General features: G+C 43.7%; 1 protein-coding gene across 1 annotated transcript in view; it reads right to left on the bottom strand.

The window, feature by feature from the left end:
- PDZD2 (PDZ domain containing 2) overlaps positions 1–17383 on the bottom strand; it is a 138067-nt gene that overhangs the window by 61768 nt on the left and 58916 nt on the right. Inside the window, exon 2 of the mRNA XM_041490216.1 lies at positions 7368–7770. Coding sequence (XP_041346150.1) covers positions 7368–7770 — 403 coding nt within the window. The remainder of the gene's footprint in view (positions 1–7367; positions 7771–17383) is intronic.

The following is a 17383-nucleotide window of genomic DNA, read 5'->3' as shown; positions in this document are numbered from 1 at the left end:
AAAGACAGATTAGTAGCTGGGGAATTGCACCATCGCATACAAGGTGAGCACCTTGAACACTTCAGTCTTAAGATACAGTCAAAAGCCACCACTCCTCACACCTCAGATATTAATGTGAATGACTCAGCACCAGAAAATCATGCCAAAATCTGATTTTTGCAGATTCATAACAAAGCAATTATTTCATTAGTGGATAATGAGTGTATTTTTTATCGAATCTTAGCCAGGTTATTTTTAAGGCTGATTTGAAAGCAGGACTCCTGCTTTCATCTACTACCCTGGGTTTTGTTTTCATTGTTGCACAAGCAAGCTAAACAACTCCAAGAAAAAATCAAAAGCAGGGGAGCAAAACAATCTTAAATTTCTTTATCAATAAATTATTCCAAAACAGGAGTCCTTTGTCCATCCTTGCTGCCCGTGAAAGTTTCTTAATGCTGAACCACTGAAGCCTTTGGCTTCTACCTCTGGGCGATGCAAGCCATACAGCGCGCCTCCTACACTACTTAAAAGAGGGGGAAAATCCCCAAACCCAACCGGAATCACAAAGTACTGATGATATAAATTCTCCATGTCCTCAAAGTAGGAGCCAGAATCACAGACACAACTGTGATTGCATTCAAGTGTTGGTTTCTGATCTCACAAGTCGCCTTGTTTGGACAAACAGCCGCCAGACATTTGGCTTCTTTTCACTAAAATGAGTATTTTCCCCATGAAAAGAGAAGTGTCCTAGGGGATGAAGCCTGGGGAACAGTAAAAAGCAAAAACATACCCTCCTCCAAACACAAACACATAATTAAAATACACAAAACAGGCAGCACAGCAGAGTGGATGAAAATTCCACGACTTTAAGCAAGAGTGTCGCCCAGGGATCCATCTCCCGAGACAGACTGCTTGTTGACATCATTTCCTTGGCAAGAACTTTAAATACTTTATCAGCCAATGCAAGCACCTGAACTATACCATCACCCCTCACAAAAACCTGCTGGAATAATTTGTCATCCTGAACTATCACCATCTGGATTGCACCCCTCTGAACTGTTCCACTCTTGCCATCAGCTGAATCATGATTGTGAGATCAGACAAAGGATTTTCTCCTCTGACCCTCAGGGGTTTCTGCCTGGCAATTGCCCCTGAGGAGGCTCAGGCTTTTAAGGGCTACAGGTGTTTGCACTCTACTGAGTACCTCACCCAGTCTCTTGCTCTTGGTGGGCTTTTGGGAATGGTTGGTTGCTTAGTCTGAAGTTTCCCTGAAAACACCCTTGCAGCCTGTAGCAGATCAAAGCCCAGCCTAGAGTAGGTCACCATACACGGCTAAAGAGGGGTGTCTCATGGGGACTGGTATTACATCTGTCCACAGCAGGAATCTTTAGGGTTTGCTCAGTGCTTTCAGCACTCTGCCTCAAAAATTAGGTGTATGTAGCATTATAATTCCAACAAATGCCTGAAACATTACAGCACCTAAGCAGACAACATACTCTATTTTTAGGCATGTCCACTTGGTTTCAACTATTCACACTTAATGATTAAAACATAAAATGGTATGAACTTGAATTTCAGCTAAAGCTTGTCATTTGCATTTTAGTTGTGGGTTTGCTGTATCTTTAATATGGCACACAAAATATTAAGAGAAAAGGCCCAAACACCCATGGTAGGAAATGCTTTCACAGGAGTGTTTTCACCTATGGTTTATGATAGCTGAGTATGGCTGAGACCTCCTGCAACAGAACCCCGAACATTCCCGCGCTGCCTTTGGGGACAGCTCATTTCCAAGAGTGAAGACCTCGTTTCAAGGTGACACAGTAAAACCAACACAATGTAACTTATCCATTACCAGACTATCTCTACATCCAAGCACCCTTGGAAAATTCAGTACAAAAACAAGATAAAAGGACAGGTCGCTATTCAAAATTAAAGTCTACAGCTCCACAGCTGCAGCTATCACTTAAATCACAGCAAAGGCAGGCAGAATCTTAAGTCAGCTGAAAAAATTTGGCAGCAAGCGACTTAACCCCAGAAAATCGGGATGCTTGTTGTTTTATGGAAAGGTGGAACATAACTGGCAGCAAAAAATATTAACTGTAATTTCACTGCTAGTTACATCAAAGCACTTCCTAAAACCCTAAGCAAAAAAAGGCCAAGTTTTGTCAGTACTGTACAGCTGCAATTAAAAGACAACCCTTGTCCCTAAGAGAGTTTACAACCCAAAACAGGCAACAAAGAGGGAAGACATGCTTATCATAGTGCACATTAAAACTTCAAGACAGTAGATAGCCCCAGGATCCATGTTAATGAAAGTTGGAAGAAAACACAACAGATAAAAAGATGTTAAGAAATGAATCAGATTCTGAGGAAGGCCTTTACATGACTAAAAGTATCTACATTAACACCTAAAACCAGTGTTATTTATGTCTAAACCATGCATCACAAGAATCCCATAAAAGCCTTGATGAAACAGTAAATAATGCTTAGGCTGCCAAAAAAAAATTGATGTAAAGCAACTTAGCTTCAGCAACTTCACTGGACTACCTTGCTTACAGCAAGTTATACATTTTGGTATAGCAAAAGGGTGAGAAATTTTTTTTTTTCCCATCAAGTTTAACAAAACAGTAAAATGCTTAAAGCCATTACATTATCTCAAGTCTCATGTTTTGATTCCTGTAATGTGCTATTAGCCTTCCTCTTCTGCTTGGCAAGATAAGGAACATTTTCCACTAACCAAAAGTCAAGGTAATGCTGGCATTTACTAACACTAATTGGCAAGTACTGCTGTAGAATGGCTGTCAGCCTTCCCTAACTGCAAAGTAACATGCAATTCAAAAGCATTCATCCCTACCCAAGATGAGCAACGTCAGTAAGAAAGCAATAATGGGCCCAAAGAATGAAAAGAGCTGCTGATAAAATGTACCATGCACAAAAGTACAAAAGCAACCTGGCTGGTTCTCTACATACAGACACATCTGTGTGCACCTGTGCACAGACTCACACTTCTGGTGAGGGTTGTGGTCCATGCAAGCTGAGCTCAGTTGGGCTGTAAGAGCAAAGCTGGCTAGGCAAGCACACTGCCCTGGGGACTGAGACCAGAGCAATGGTGTTAACAGCATGGACTCAAGATCCTGAACCACTGCTATAACCCAGACCTGCCCAAAAACCTCTAGGAGGCAAGGAATTAACATTCCTTTGCCTTCCCCTTTCTCTCACTTCGTTAATAGATGGCACACTGACACTGAAAAGCATCACACATATTTTGCAGAAATATTGCACCAGATGCTAATGTGTTTCCATCCTGTAAAGGCATCTCGCCACAACCCCACCCCACAGCGCCACCACCACCCAGAACACCCTGAACTCCTCCTGTGCCATGTATCTTTGCCACTGGAGAAAAACTGAAATGCACAGCCCCAGCCCCTCTCACCTGCGTCCCTTAACTATTAAAGCATTTTCACTCTGCCTAAAGTCCTTTACACAGTTTCCACCAGCCACAATAAATTTGGATCTGAATTTCAAGACCTTAATAATTTGGATGCTTATAAAGAAGATAATTCAAGGCCATTCTGGGGGTGTCTCGTTTTTGCTTTTAACAGCTGGGTTTTCAAGGGCTTTTCATCCCCCTGCCGGGGATGGAGGCAGCCAAGGTGGCTAGTCTGTTCTGGTGTAACTCATCTTTGTCCAAGCTTCCTCTGGCTTCCAAACCTGGCCAAAACTGAAAGCCAAACTTCTCATCATGCCAGCAAAACCTGGATCAGTTTAAGTCCCTCTGAGAACCAGACTCCAGCCCTTCACACTCCTAATCTGGTCTTTGCAAACCCCAGTCCTACTTCTGATTCCTGCCCATACCAGCTGTATCTGGCCATCTCTGGGCACTCCTTAGGGGCTGAACAACAACAGAAAGCAGTCCACAGATCTTCCAAAAAGACCAGGACAGAGAAACTGAGAACAAAACTGAGAGATTCTGTCCTACCAGTCAACACACTGAAACCACAGGACTGGTATATTGTGAGGAAAGCTCACAGTTTCCTTTTCTTTATAATTTTTAGTGGATTCCAGCAGCCCATTCCCACACTTCTCTTCCATCTGTGCCTGTATAATTACCCTGCAAAACTACACCCTGTCTCAGGCCACTGAATACAAGAAGTAAACGTTGATATCTGTGTTTAAGCTCCCAATCTTCACAGGATATGATGGATCATTACTCCAGCTCAGAGACTGCCTAATCTTAAATTACTGCCCTTGACTCCCACTGCTGCCAGCCTGGGTCCTCTCCAAGGTCAGGTCTGCTTTCCAGATCTTGGAGATCCTCCTGTCAGGCAGATACACAGCTTTGCTGCTTTGAATCCCCACATTTTTAAAAGTCATTTAGGTTCATCCTAAAATATTGCAGCATAACTTAACCACCTGTAAACATTAAATGCTGCCTGCTAATTGACAGGTACAATATTTACTGAGGGTTACATACCAGCAGACAGCCTAGCAGATTTGTTTATACACAGCGATAGCAATGCCAAGTGCAAGGAGAGACAGATCAAGATCTGAGAGATGAAAGCAAGCCCGAAGAAGGGGACTGGCACATGCACACAAACCAGTAACACAGGAATCTCCTGGCAGGTTCACTCGACAAACAGTATTCATCTCGCCTGTTGTTTCATGACCAGCATTGCTGTTATGAGCAGCATGCACACAGAAAATGGGAGACAAAATGGCAGAACAACCCCACGCTTGTGGGAGAAGCACCCTGAAAGCAAAAGGCACTGAAATGGAGTGTAGATGCTTCGAAAGCTCTCCCAGCACGACCCCCTCCAGGCACTGGCCATGAGCTGGCCACTGGGATCAGCACAGCAGTGTCTGAAGACATGGAGATCAACCCAACCTCTTCTCCTCTATTTTGGTTACAACTTCAAACTAATTTCCTAAAGAGAGGGAAAAAAAAAGGAATTTTCCTTTACTCCACATTTCAGTTTCAGTAAAGCTCCAATCTGCCTCCTGGGGTGGGAAAAGAGCAATGGAGAGGACGAGCAAGTTCGTCCCACATCCATGCTGATCCCTGAGTGGCTTCTCAAAGCCTTTCCTCCCACCTGCAGCCATCTAGTCTGACACAGGCTGGGTCTCCCCTGAAAGCAAATATAGTGCTCCCTGAGGGCACAGGGCTGACAGCTGTGGATATTCAATTGGCCAACATGTGGAGGAGATGGTGAGCATGGAGCAGGCAGCAGGGATGGAGCTGCTTTCCCCATGGAGAGGGTGCCCTGCCAATGCACCCTGTCCCTGCTTGGGAGGAGATAAGTCATCCTGAGGCTACGGGAGGTTTGGCTCCTGCTTTGAAGCCTGGAAGGAGGCTGCAACTTCTGACAGGACATCCTGGATGCCGTTTTCAAAAGGCTCCTGGCACAACTGGATCTCACATGCCTGAGTGCCAGGTCACGCTTTGAAAATGGAGCTGGAAGTGCCACCTGAGGCTCCCAAGTGTTTTCATTTCTTGCCTTTTTTCTTTATTTTAACAGGAAACACATAATTTTGAAAATTTTATTCACCTTCCCTATTCAATTCTTAAGAAACTTAATTAAGCCACTCATTACTCTGATAGCTGCTACCCACAGATGCTGTAAGTGATGGGCCTCTATAAGCCCCCCTTGTCATTAAAAAGCAAAGGATGAGCTATGCGTGCTATTCAGGCTCCAGACACTCACATTTCTCCTCATTCAAATGTCAGGAAAATGTAATTAGTACTGACACAGATGGAGGTCATATTTCTAAGCAAAATATTAGGGGGGAAGGAAATAAAAAAAAAAAAAATAGAGAAGCAATTTTACTAAATGACACTACACCACAACTGAACAGATTACAGCTCTTGAATTTTTCCAGTGTCTCAGCTATGTTTTTTATGTTTTACAAAGCCATCCTGTATGTGCTTTGCATTAAAATTGTATTTATTGCTCACATTGATACATATATGTTCTGAATTTAACAATTTACTCCTCAGACCAAAATTATTCAAAACATCAAGGTAGCACTAGCATGAGATGGCTCTGGATCAAGAGGTTTTTTGGGTTTTTTTTACATCTATATTTTTGGCTTTGCACTTCAAAAAAAAGTTGATCAACTTCTTTTACGACATGTGTTTAGACATCTTCAGAACAGATTCAAGAAGCCTTTACATGGATCAGAACTTTCAAAATACCAAATGATTCACTTCTTTATTTTTAAGCTTTTAATGTTTTCTTTCAGAATTATTACAGCTATGAGGTTTGCAAGAACACACACACAAACACCCTACCCTTTCTGTTGCACCATAAAATCCAACATGTTTCACTGATGCGAAAAGCAAGTTTTTGCAATTACGCTTCTTTAAAAAACAGAGGTTTTCTTAATTGTAGGAGTTAATTTCTTTTAACTCCTACAAAGTACTTTAAATTATTGTAACTTTACAACCATGACCACCACTACCCTGGAGTAGTGCTGAGGAGCACTAATTCAGAGGGCACGTTTAATCCCCTGCTTTTCTCAACAGAATTTAGTGATGAGATGTCCACTCACAGTGCTTTGTTACCAGCTTTGAAGTCTTAAAACCAAAACCAGCTGCTGCAGCCAGCCCCAAGCCCAGCAAAGCAGCCTTCATCTGTTTATACTATCAATGCCTCTGGAAAGATTGGCAGACAGTGCTTCTGGTGATAGATGCATACTGAAACCTGACCAAGGCTTGGGTTATTTTCCTCCATCCAGCAATGCTGCAATTCCAGACAGGCAACAAACCCCAAGATCTCCATTAGGACCAAGAGAGAAGCAGTGAAAGCCCCAATCCCACTGTCGTCCCAAACATTAACAGATTGTCTATCTCATCAACTCTGAGCAAAATCCACAATTACTTCCATGTGGTTCTCAGACAGTGGCCAAACAAGTTTCGTATCACAAATACATGCAACATGATCTGGTGCATCAAAAAGGGAAGCTTCAATCCCAATGTTAACATGAATTGTGAGGTGACATCAAATACAAGCAGAGCGAAACATGAAGCTCCAAAGGACAAAAATTACCATCTTCTACTGACACCTCCTGCTCCAGTGTTGTAGGGTCATCAGTTGTCTCAACAAAAAATCCTGAGGTCAACCCTGACAGGTCAAGAGATAAAAGGACCTACCCTCCCATCAGAGATGGAGTATGACAGAGATTTCCAACAGTTGCTATTTAACTCTCCAATCCTCCTGCCCCCTTGTTTTAGATGCCATCCCACAGCCGGGTGCCCTGACAGCTTGTCTTGTCACCTACAGGCTCAGCCCAAGGTCAGAGCACTGAAACCAGAGAATTGCTTGAGAAATCAACCTTATTTGCTTGCACACCTGCTGCTTTCTTCTCTAAAAGAATCAAATCAAACATACCTGGGCAGCCTGGTCCCCAATGTCTGGCATGCCATCATCTGACAGCCGGCCCCGGTACGGTGCCGCGGTGCCCTGGTGCTGCTCTTCCCCATTGCTCTCTGCTTCAGAGGTCTCTGGCTGAGCAACCTCCACCTCCATCGGGGTGCAGTGCCCATTCCCGTGTTCCGAGCCCAGCTTCTCCTTGCTGTCCTTGCTGCCCGGCGTCCTGGTGATGACCCCGAACTTCCTGGTCCTTTTCCCATTTTGAGCAGCTCTGTCTCCAGGCTCAGGGTTGGGCTTGGCTTTGGGGTCGCAGCTGTTGCTGTTGTTGCCGTTGGAGGGAGGCAGAGGCGCTTTGCGCTTGATGCGGCGCAACATGATCAGGTAGACAAAGCCGCCATTCCAGCACTGCTCGGCCAGGTAACTGCAAGGAAAGGGATGCATGAGAACCACCAACCACTCGTCCTGCAGTGCCCACATCCCACCCCGGCATCCCAACTCGCTGTGTCCCGTGATGTTCATGTACTGTCTCAGCCAGCTATTACCCGGTGTACAGACGTGTTAGGATAACTCGAGGAATTGGCAAATGCTCTTTCCTCAGTATCAGAAGGAAATACCAGGAATAATTAACAGCCATACCAGCCACCCAGGCTGATCCCACCACAGCATAACATGACAGCTGACAAATGCCACCAGTTCACATGCCCTGAGCTCCATATCTGCAATACAGCAACATGTAAAGGTGAAGTAAGGAGAGCAAAGAACGTTTCCAGCAGAGTATTAAAATAAAGAAATATTTTATAAAAAAAGTGAAAATCAGACAGGATTCATTTGTGCAGAAGCCCATAGAGCATCTGCATCTGAAATGAGCCTCCTTAGTGAAACTAATCATTTGCTTCAGCATATGTACACACTTTGAAGGCCACTGGGAAAATAAAAAAATCAGCCACTAGGGTAAGCAGGCACAGCACCAATGGCCCCAGTACAGCAAAGCACAGCACTGACAAGACATCCCAGATGCTTTATAGGGACGTGGAAATCAGGTGGGTTTCCTTCATAGCAAGCATATTCCAATCAAAACAGGGGCCAAGTCATCTCAGCTGTGCAATGAGCAGCCCCCAGGTTCTCTCACCAGAGCAAAGCATCACTTCCTCTCCTGAAGTCTCTGCATATGCCTTGGAGGAATTAACATTTCTGCTTCAAACAAACCCTCTGTGACCTTACAGAAACTGCACCCACTGATGCAAAAGGGGAATCTAACTTCATGCTTCTTTTAGGAAAGGATATACCTCAACCCAAATTCTTGAAATATTTGGGTTCTGAGCCAAGGGCGTAACCAACCGAGAGTACAAACAAGCTGGAATTTGTATGTAGCAGGTTTCTATGTGCCCTTTCACACTAATTTAGGCCCCAAAACTATATTGCCTTTCTCACTAGTGAAGTCAGCATGAATTTCCCAGAGCATTAAATAAGCCTCTGCTGCAGCTGCAATGAAATTAACTCTTCACTAATACAGACCAGTTGCTGAACCTACAGCTTTCAGATGAGATGAGAAACTAGGTGTGGAGTTGAACCACAGATCATAAGCGAAAATAGCACAGCACTTGTGCTTGAGAGAGGAGGAACCACTCAGGAGTCTGCCACCAAGTTTTTTCCCTCCCTGCTGCTTGTAGTCTAATTTTCCATTTCCCTTTCTTAAAAGTTGTTTGGCTGTAAAATAAATCTTTCAAACTTAATCCTGCACAGAGGTGACTTAATGGCAAAACAGGAAAAGCAGCTATGATAACCCCTGAAGCAAAGGAGTGAGGAAAGCACTCTCAACTACTCAAAGTAAGCCAGACCAGCCTAGCAGTGGCTGGAAGTAACATGATGGGTGTGTATTTCTGTCCAGGGACAAGGGTTGGTATTTTCACTCCACTTCTTTGCAAAGCTCTGATGTCCCCCACAGACAACATCGGCATTCAAATCACTTACCTTTTAATTAGGAAGACAAATGTTTAAATGAATACCACAACTAAATAACCTTAAAAGCAGCCCTGGAGCCACAGATGGGAAGGACAAGTAAGCTTGCTGTGCCAAAGTTCCCAATGAATATAAATTGAACTCCAACTCCCTGGACAGTCCTTTCAGTTTTCACCAGGCAATCCTTCTTTCCTCCCCTTCCCCAGACATAAAGAATATTTAAATAAAGCCCTAAACCCATCTTTTTCCAAATGGCTGAAAGCAGACAGCCAACAATCCCTGCCAGCTGGGAAGCCTCTGCAGCACAGGTCAACTGTCTGGGTGGTCACAAGGTGACACTTGGCTCTGGGAGACAATGAAGCTGGCAGGACCTGAAGGGTTAGCATAGGAAAAAAAAATCCTGAGCTAACATGGAAGTATTTTTTATTATCAAGTTAAAAGAAGAATTCTTTTAATCAACTGAAAAGGGGCAGTTCTGTTCCAGAAACAATATGGGCTGCCTGTTTTTCACATTTATCTTTCAACTCAAATTTCAAGGCAGCCAGTAAAGTTGATTAAAATTCATGACTTCTGCTTGCAGCAATACCAGTGCACTCTGATCCATCACACATAAGCCTGATAGCACTGCTTCTCTTGGCACATGGAAACAGGAAAGCAGCTCCTCTTCCCATAGTCGTGTGCCTTAACGCGGGTGCTGCCCACCCTGTCTTTATGCAGTGTCAACTCTGCCTGATTTGTTTCTGTGCAGGTGCATGTATATGGGGCTTTTTGAAACACCAATCTCTGAACTAATTACTGATGTATTTTTTAATGGCAGCAATCAAGTGCATGCATATCAACTACTTGATTTAGGAAGTACAGAGAACAAGAGGGAACTTCGCATATGTCCAAATAAAGTAATTCTAAAGAGGCAAAAATAATTTACTATTTCACCTCCACTCATGGCCCATTTATTCTGTTCATAAAGTGTAAAGCTGTAAGAAAAAAGGGAGGGTTTTTTTCCTATCCACTCTTCATACACAATCATCCTCCAGTCTGGAGCAGGGTTACAGCAAGTGGTTATAGATGCAGCTGCACTGAAGTCAGCAGAGCTGTGTTGATTTACTCCATATGTTGAGATGGCCTGTATGTTCCAGGCATGCAGCCTGTAGTAACTCATGGGCTTATGTCTTGAGTACTTCTCAGCAGTTCAAAGAACACAGTAAGTTTCCACACACACACAAAAAAAAAAAAAAAAAAAAGGTGTTCTCTGGGTCAGTGAGCAGTTACCTTTGCACGGCAGCAAGTCACTGCATACACTGGATCACGTCAGGTATTTTCAGACAGGCTAAGTCCTGCTGGGACCAGGGATGCAGTAAGTGCACCATTATCTCAAGAGTTTCTTTCAAACTAAAGACCGGGAAAACCAGCACTGACAGAACACTAAACTCATACCACAAGATAGGAGACAAGTCAAAAATAATATACTAAGAAATTGTGGTCATTTTATTGTATTGCCCTTCCAAGATGGGGATGATAATCAAGGAGCCTGATCCACCTGCAATTTCTGCTAAGTACATTTCTGCTAAGCCAGCTGCTTGGCTGGCTTCCTTTTCCTTTGCCATTTCATTCCTGTTTAAGCAAAAAGCAAAAAAATAAACCACGAGGGAAGCACAGTAAGCTCTCAACACTGTGCAAAGAACAGGTAAGGTTGTATTAAATGAGTGAGAACCTTCATATTTTAAATTATTTTCTACCAATCCAGGAGCATCCCATGCCAGAAGTACTCAGAGTACTAGGACAGACTCAACAAAATGTAATTGTACAGTCTCTGGACAGCAGAAAACTGCAAAAATATGGAAAGTACCTCAAGTCACCCTTCTCAAGGGGTTTAAAGTGTGCAATGCAGAAAAGCTTTTTTTTTTTAGATTTGGTCCCTGTAGAGCACTTGCAGAGATTTTAGCAATCAATACACCAAGAGTGTCTCAGGCAGGGCAGGATCAGAGCTGATGAGCATACACAGCAGCTCTCAGCACAGATGGGGAATCAGCAGCAACCTCCCAACTGTCACTGAGTTTGAACACAGACCTCAGCTTGAATGGAGAAGGTGTGTGGACAAAAAACATCCCTAATTCAGCTTGATTTATCTAAATTTATTGGAAAATGAGACTCTCTCTTCTCACTTTGATTTGCAGAGGATGGATTAGGTTTTGGTGAAAACTTCGGATCTCATACACCAGCTAAGAAACCTTGAGCAGATACTCCAGCTGCCACCAAATCACAAAACATAACAAATCCTATTATCACTGATTTTAAGAATGCAGGAGATTTTACTAGCTGATGATACATCTGTCAGTATCAGTTGCCAAACCAAAACATTTTACCAGCAGAACACCCATCCACACTTTCTGTATTTTCTAGTCTTTGCAAGGTAGTGCCAAATCTCCCTGGCACAGCTGGGAGTCCCCTCAGACAGTGCAGCATCATCTCCACAAACAGGATCTAAAAAAAAATCATTGAAACACTGGCTTGGAAACATTTCCCACTGGCATGCTCAGAACGAAGGACCATCCAGCTGCTCCTGCTGCTTTGATCTCATCCTGGCACCAGTGCTGGTAAAACCTCAACCCATATAAAACATAACCCTTAAGCAGCGGGGAAGACTTATTCTTCTCTGTAGTACAAAAACCATGAAAATGTTAATAATCCTTAAAAACAGAGAAAAATTGTTTTACACTTGAAACAGAGTTGGAAAGTTACCTCTCGCAAAGCTCAACCACAGGCTGGAAAATGCAACCTGTAGCTGGTATCAAGGGCCATTTAATACCCTTTTTGTATCAGAGCTATAAAGACAGAGACACACGTTCACTTCCTTGGGAGGCTATTTTGAGTTATTCAGCCAAATCCCATTTCTTCCCTACACAGCTGAACTGACTGCTGTGATCAGAAAAACTGATAAACTCACTGAGTTTATTCCAACCTCCCTGGCACAAATGTGAAGTGTCAGACTCGGAAATAGTGTCTTAGACTAAGATAGTAATTTTGTCTTTTTTTACATATATATACATATATATATTTGAGCGTGTGCATGTATAAATATAAAGGTTTTCTGACTTGACAAGAGCATGCTGTGACAAGCTCTCTGTGACATCCTATCTCACTTTAACAAATACAGACAGCCACACTGAGCCATGGAAAAAATGAAAGCAGATCCATCAGCCATAAGAAAGCATCTGGATCCACTTTAGGGTCAGAAATATTGAAGTATGTTTATTTTACACTAATAATACTATTTAGCATTTCTCCAGAAACCTTCATCCTGACAGATCAAAAAGTGCTTTGGAAATGATACACACAGAGTATCACTGACATCTCGCCAGCCAACCCATCATGCAGCTCACCAAGACAGAAACTGAGGCAGAAAATGAGCAGAAACCTCAGTCGAGATGATCACTTTGAGAGCCCCTCCTAGCCCTCCCGGGACCTATAATGTCCTTTGCAGGACAGACAGACCATTTTTATGCTCTTCTCTAAAGGACTTTGGCGTGGTAAAATGTCTTGAAACTCAATCTTCTTCAGGCTGGAAAGATGAAGGGCAGTGCAGATCCTCGCAGAACTGAACCCTCCAGACCCAAGGGGGATTTTAAAAGCTAAACTTAGCATTTCTCCATGACGTCTGCAAAGGAGCGAACTTGCTTTTCAGGTAAGGCAAATTAATGACTAACAGATAGTGACTGATGTTTCTGATGAAACCCTCACCTCACTGCCGTCACTGTGCAAGAACATCCGTCCCACTAAGGACTGATTTTGGCAAGCACCAATGGGAATTTTCCACTGATTGCCACGTCTTCAGCCAGGAGTCAAGCCTGCCTTAATGTCTGCAGGCAAAAGGAAACACCAGCCTACAAAGATCAGGGCAAACCTTGCTGCATCCAAGCTTGCAAGAAGTTCCACCTCCTGAGAGATGCAAGGACACCTGATGACTGGCCCTCTCATCCATCTCCTTGGAGGATTAAGCTCTCCAAACAAAATTTATCATAGCAGAAAGCAGTGGTGTTGGTAAACCTGACTGTTACTTCAACATAGTCTTGGGCACAGAACTGAAGCACACAAGGAAGGAGCTTGATCCAATATCTCATCACCAACAAGCCCTTTCCTGCCACAGGATCTGCAGGGAATGGCACACACAAGGGACACAATGTTCCCTGCCTCCCATAATAAACTTAAGGAAAGGCAGAAAGGGCAAAGGAGAAGTCAGTCATGGAGCTCAGCTACTGATCACACTGAGGGAGAGCATTCAAACAGCACAGGGAATGCAAAAGGTGCTCCCATCTCCCTTTTCAGGATGAGCAGCCCTCAGCCTTCAGCTTGTGGACAAGGTCAAGCAGTAACAGCCCTAAGTCTCACAGAGGCCATGGCTCTCCATGGCACACTGCACTTTTCTCAGGATAGCCTAATTGGCAGCTTTCTGAAAAACAAAACTCTGAATCCAGTGTTTTTGTCTATCGCACGTTTTTCACAATTAAAATTATAGCAGAGAATGCAATTAGATTTAGCACAATTTTGAAGAAAAAACAACTTTGGAAGTTGTATTTCAAGGGATATTTAGTAAGGCTGGCAGGAGGCCTTGGGCAAGACCTCCCTGCACACTGTGAAATCCTGAACTCTCAGGAATGGTGGAAAGGGAGTGGAGGGAGGATTTATGCTTTCATGGACTCCGTGTCTGCCTACAGCTTTTTCTGGAAGATGGAATTGTGACACAGGACCAAGATAAAGCCTGGTGAGACACCTCACTCCACCTGGTATCAGCGCAATGATGTGGCTTTGAATTTGGGAAGACTGAATTCCTTTCCTCTTCCTGTACTCTACATCCCTGACAGCACCCCAGGCAAGTCTTTCCATGGAGAAATAGGGCCAAGAACATGGCATTCCACAGAGTTACTGTAAGGTCTGAGTTGGTGAAGCCACTGGATTTAAATATTGCAGTTTCACAATCAACTTATATCTGGGATCAGCCTACACCAAACAGCACTACAGCTTTCCTCCCACTCTGAGCAGCCCTGCCTGCTCAGCTGCTGGCACGGTCATATGGGCAACAGTACAAATGAACACAAGGAGGGAAATGATCCAGCTTGAAAATAACCCAGCCACAGCAAACTTTTAAAAACTCAGTCCTCAAGATGAGGATTTTAAACACAGACGACACCCTCATCTGATCACACACCCTCATCTGGTCCCAGCGGCACAGAGGCAGGGACAGGAGAATGGCAGTGGCAGGGGACCACACTTCCACTCCCACCAACAGCCCTCACCTACACAGGGCTGAGAGACGTGTGCAGCGTGGAGAGAAAACAGACTGGATTATTTCAATTATGGTAGCACAGCACAAAACTCACATACTTCTGCCCTGCATGTTGTTGAGATGCTTCAAAAGCATATGCTGGGCTTTGAGAAGAGCAACAAGCAAAGCAGGGACCCCAAATTACACTGCACATGGAAAAAGGATGTGAATGGCCACACTGATCCCTTTCCCCTCCCAGAACAAACAGCTGAATAGGATGACTTGAGGAGCTTTATAAATTCTCCACACCTGAGGATCCTCCAAAGCTCTGATGGACATCCTAAACCTAGCAGATTTTGCAGCTGCAGGCATCCTAAAATCCTTTGGAATTTGCTAATGTATGGCAGCGCTAGCAGGGCAGAGCAGTGATGCTGCATTCTAACTGCAGAGATTTTGGACTCAAGCTTTACAGAGGTCCTGCACTTAATGAACATAAACTTCCACATCTGCATTTACAAGTCACAGTAGACAGAAACACATGGTGCTTTTTAGGTTTAGGTCCTAGAGACAGACTAATGGGTGTTAAGGAGCCAAATTCACTTTGTTCCTGTTAGTGGCAGAGTGTACAAACAGAAGTGGGCTACTCCAGAAACCATCCTGGCTCCAATGTGTTAGTCATAGCTGTGCTGCAAAGACATTCAGCTGGATACACAGTCACATTCACAAATATAACTTCCAGTTACAATATACTAAACAATTTAAAGTGGCTAGTTATCAATTTAAAAATTACAAAAACCTTGGCTTGTATCAGGCCAAAATGATACCAAGTTTCACAGGGGCATTATCACCTGTGTTTACTGAGTGACCCGTGCTGTGTTACTGCTGATCAGATACAGTCTCTCCCACCGTGATGACTTCCTTTAGAATACAAGATCCTGGAAGCTCCAAACATTGTCCTGTGCAACTCCTCCTAGTTTCCAATGGTTCCCTGTACAACTGATGTTTCACTGAGCACTTAAGAAGCAGACTGAGTTTTACACCTCTTCTACGCTTTTACCAACGAAGGCATCAAATTCCCTTCCTCTGGAAGCCCAGAGGTGGATCTGCTCTTTCCTGCATGACATATTGTTCCTACCAAGGTGTAAGACTCACTCCATACTGGAAAGCCCAAACAAGCCCATTTGCAAAACACGGAGCAGAATCACAGAACACTCTGAGCTGGAAGTTTCCAACTTTTTGAGTTGGAAAGGATCCAATATGGACCCTCGACTGCAATTCCTGGTCCTGCATAGGACACAATCCCAAGAATCACACCATGTGCCTGACAGCAGTGTCCAAAATAAACCACCAAGATGGAAAGCATACATGCCTCACACGAAGCAAAGAGGGTCAAAAGCCACCCACGTGTGACCCATGTACAAAGTACCTCCAGTGTGTGATGCTGCTGCCACTTCACCATGAATTCTCCAATCTTGTCACTGTGTTTACACCTTTCCACCCTATTTCCAGGGCTTCCTGCCTTTCCTCCATTCTATTTTAGGATCATCCCTCTAGAACAACCGCTTTCTAAGCATCCAGCTCACATCCTTCTCTCTTCCTCCCTGCAAATCTTTTATCTAATTCTGCCCCCAGTTTCAAATCACACCAGGAAGCAGTGACAGCCAGGAATAGATTTAACCGGAGAGAAATGGTTTGTACTCAAAAATGAATGAGAAGTTCAGCACAGACAATATTCTTTACCATAATCCAGAAATTTTGCACAGACAGAGCTGCCAGGGAGGATGCCACAAAAATTTCCATGTGTGATTTTGACAACTCCCTGATGCCAAGCTTGCTGGTGGGAGGGCTGCAAGACCATGGGGTCTGAATCTGCCCCCAGCCAGCGCTGCTACAGCAGCACAGGGAAGTGCTAGTGGCAGGTACAGGCTGCTTCTGGGAGGTGAGATCACCCCTTTGGAATAAAACTGCCTATTTTTCCCCCTGCAGAAATTATCACAAATGCCCAAAATATAAGAGAACAAACACATCTCACTGAAATACCTTTTATTCCACCAGCAAAGTTTTACAATGGCATCTCAAACAGAGGGAGAAATAAAAAAACACAAAACAAAACAAAAAAATAATCTCTGCAACATTGTTTTGGCAAATCACATTATTTAGGTTTTAACATTAGTTGTAATTCCCAACGTGCCTCTTTCCACTGAGAAGTGAAGGTTTGGATGTCTGCAAGCAATGAAAATGAGAGCCAGAAAATTTAATCAAGTCTATTTTAGAGCAGGAAGCAGTATGCTGGGTTAGAAGAGACTTATTTCCAATGCTATTGCAGGCTCACTTGAGCTCCTGAGAGAAGCCCTATTAACAGAGAGAAGCCAGGCTTCAAATAACCCTGCAACTGCTGGGGGGCAGATAGGGAAGCAACAAATTCACAGCTCTCAGATTTATTTGAGGGGGCCAATTCTAGCAGCAAGGGCTACTTGCCTTCAGAAGACTGCTTGGCTTTGAGCATTTTCCAGGATTCTTCCTAATACTGAAAATGGTAGCTGCTTAAATCAACTGTTTCCTCTTTCCTGTTATTCAGCATCCCCAGATCTAGCAATTTGACCACAAAGCCAGAAACAAAGCCATCTCTCATTTGAGATGAGAAATACAGCTCTTCACTAACAGCAAAATGGAAAACTGAACAATCCATCAGAGCAGGGGGAAAGTTGGAAAGTATGATCTGAAAATACTGCAAGAAACCTTAACAGGTGGGAAAGAGCCTGAACTCATACAAATGTACCCATACATACATTACTCTTTGTAACTTCAGGACACC

Source organism: Pyrgilauda ruficollis, unplaced genomic scaffold (assembly GCF_017590135.1).
Source record: "Pyrgilauda ruficollis isolate IOZ18807 unplaced genomic scaffold, ASM1759013v1 scaffold120, whole genome shotgun sequence".
Classification (NCBI taxonomy): Eukaryota; Metazoa; Chordata; class Aves; order Passeriformes; family Passeridae; genus Pyrgilauda; species Pyrgilauda ruficollis.
This window is presented reverse-complemented; position numbering and strand designations above follow the sequence as displayed.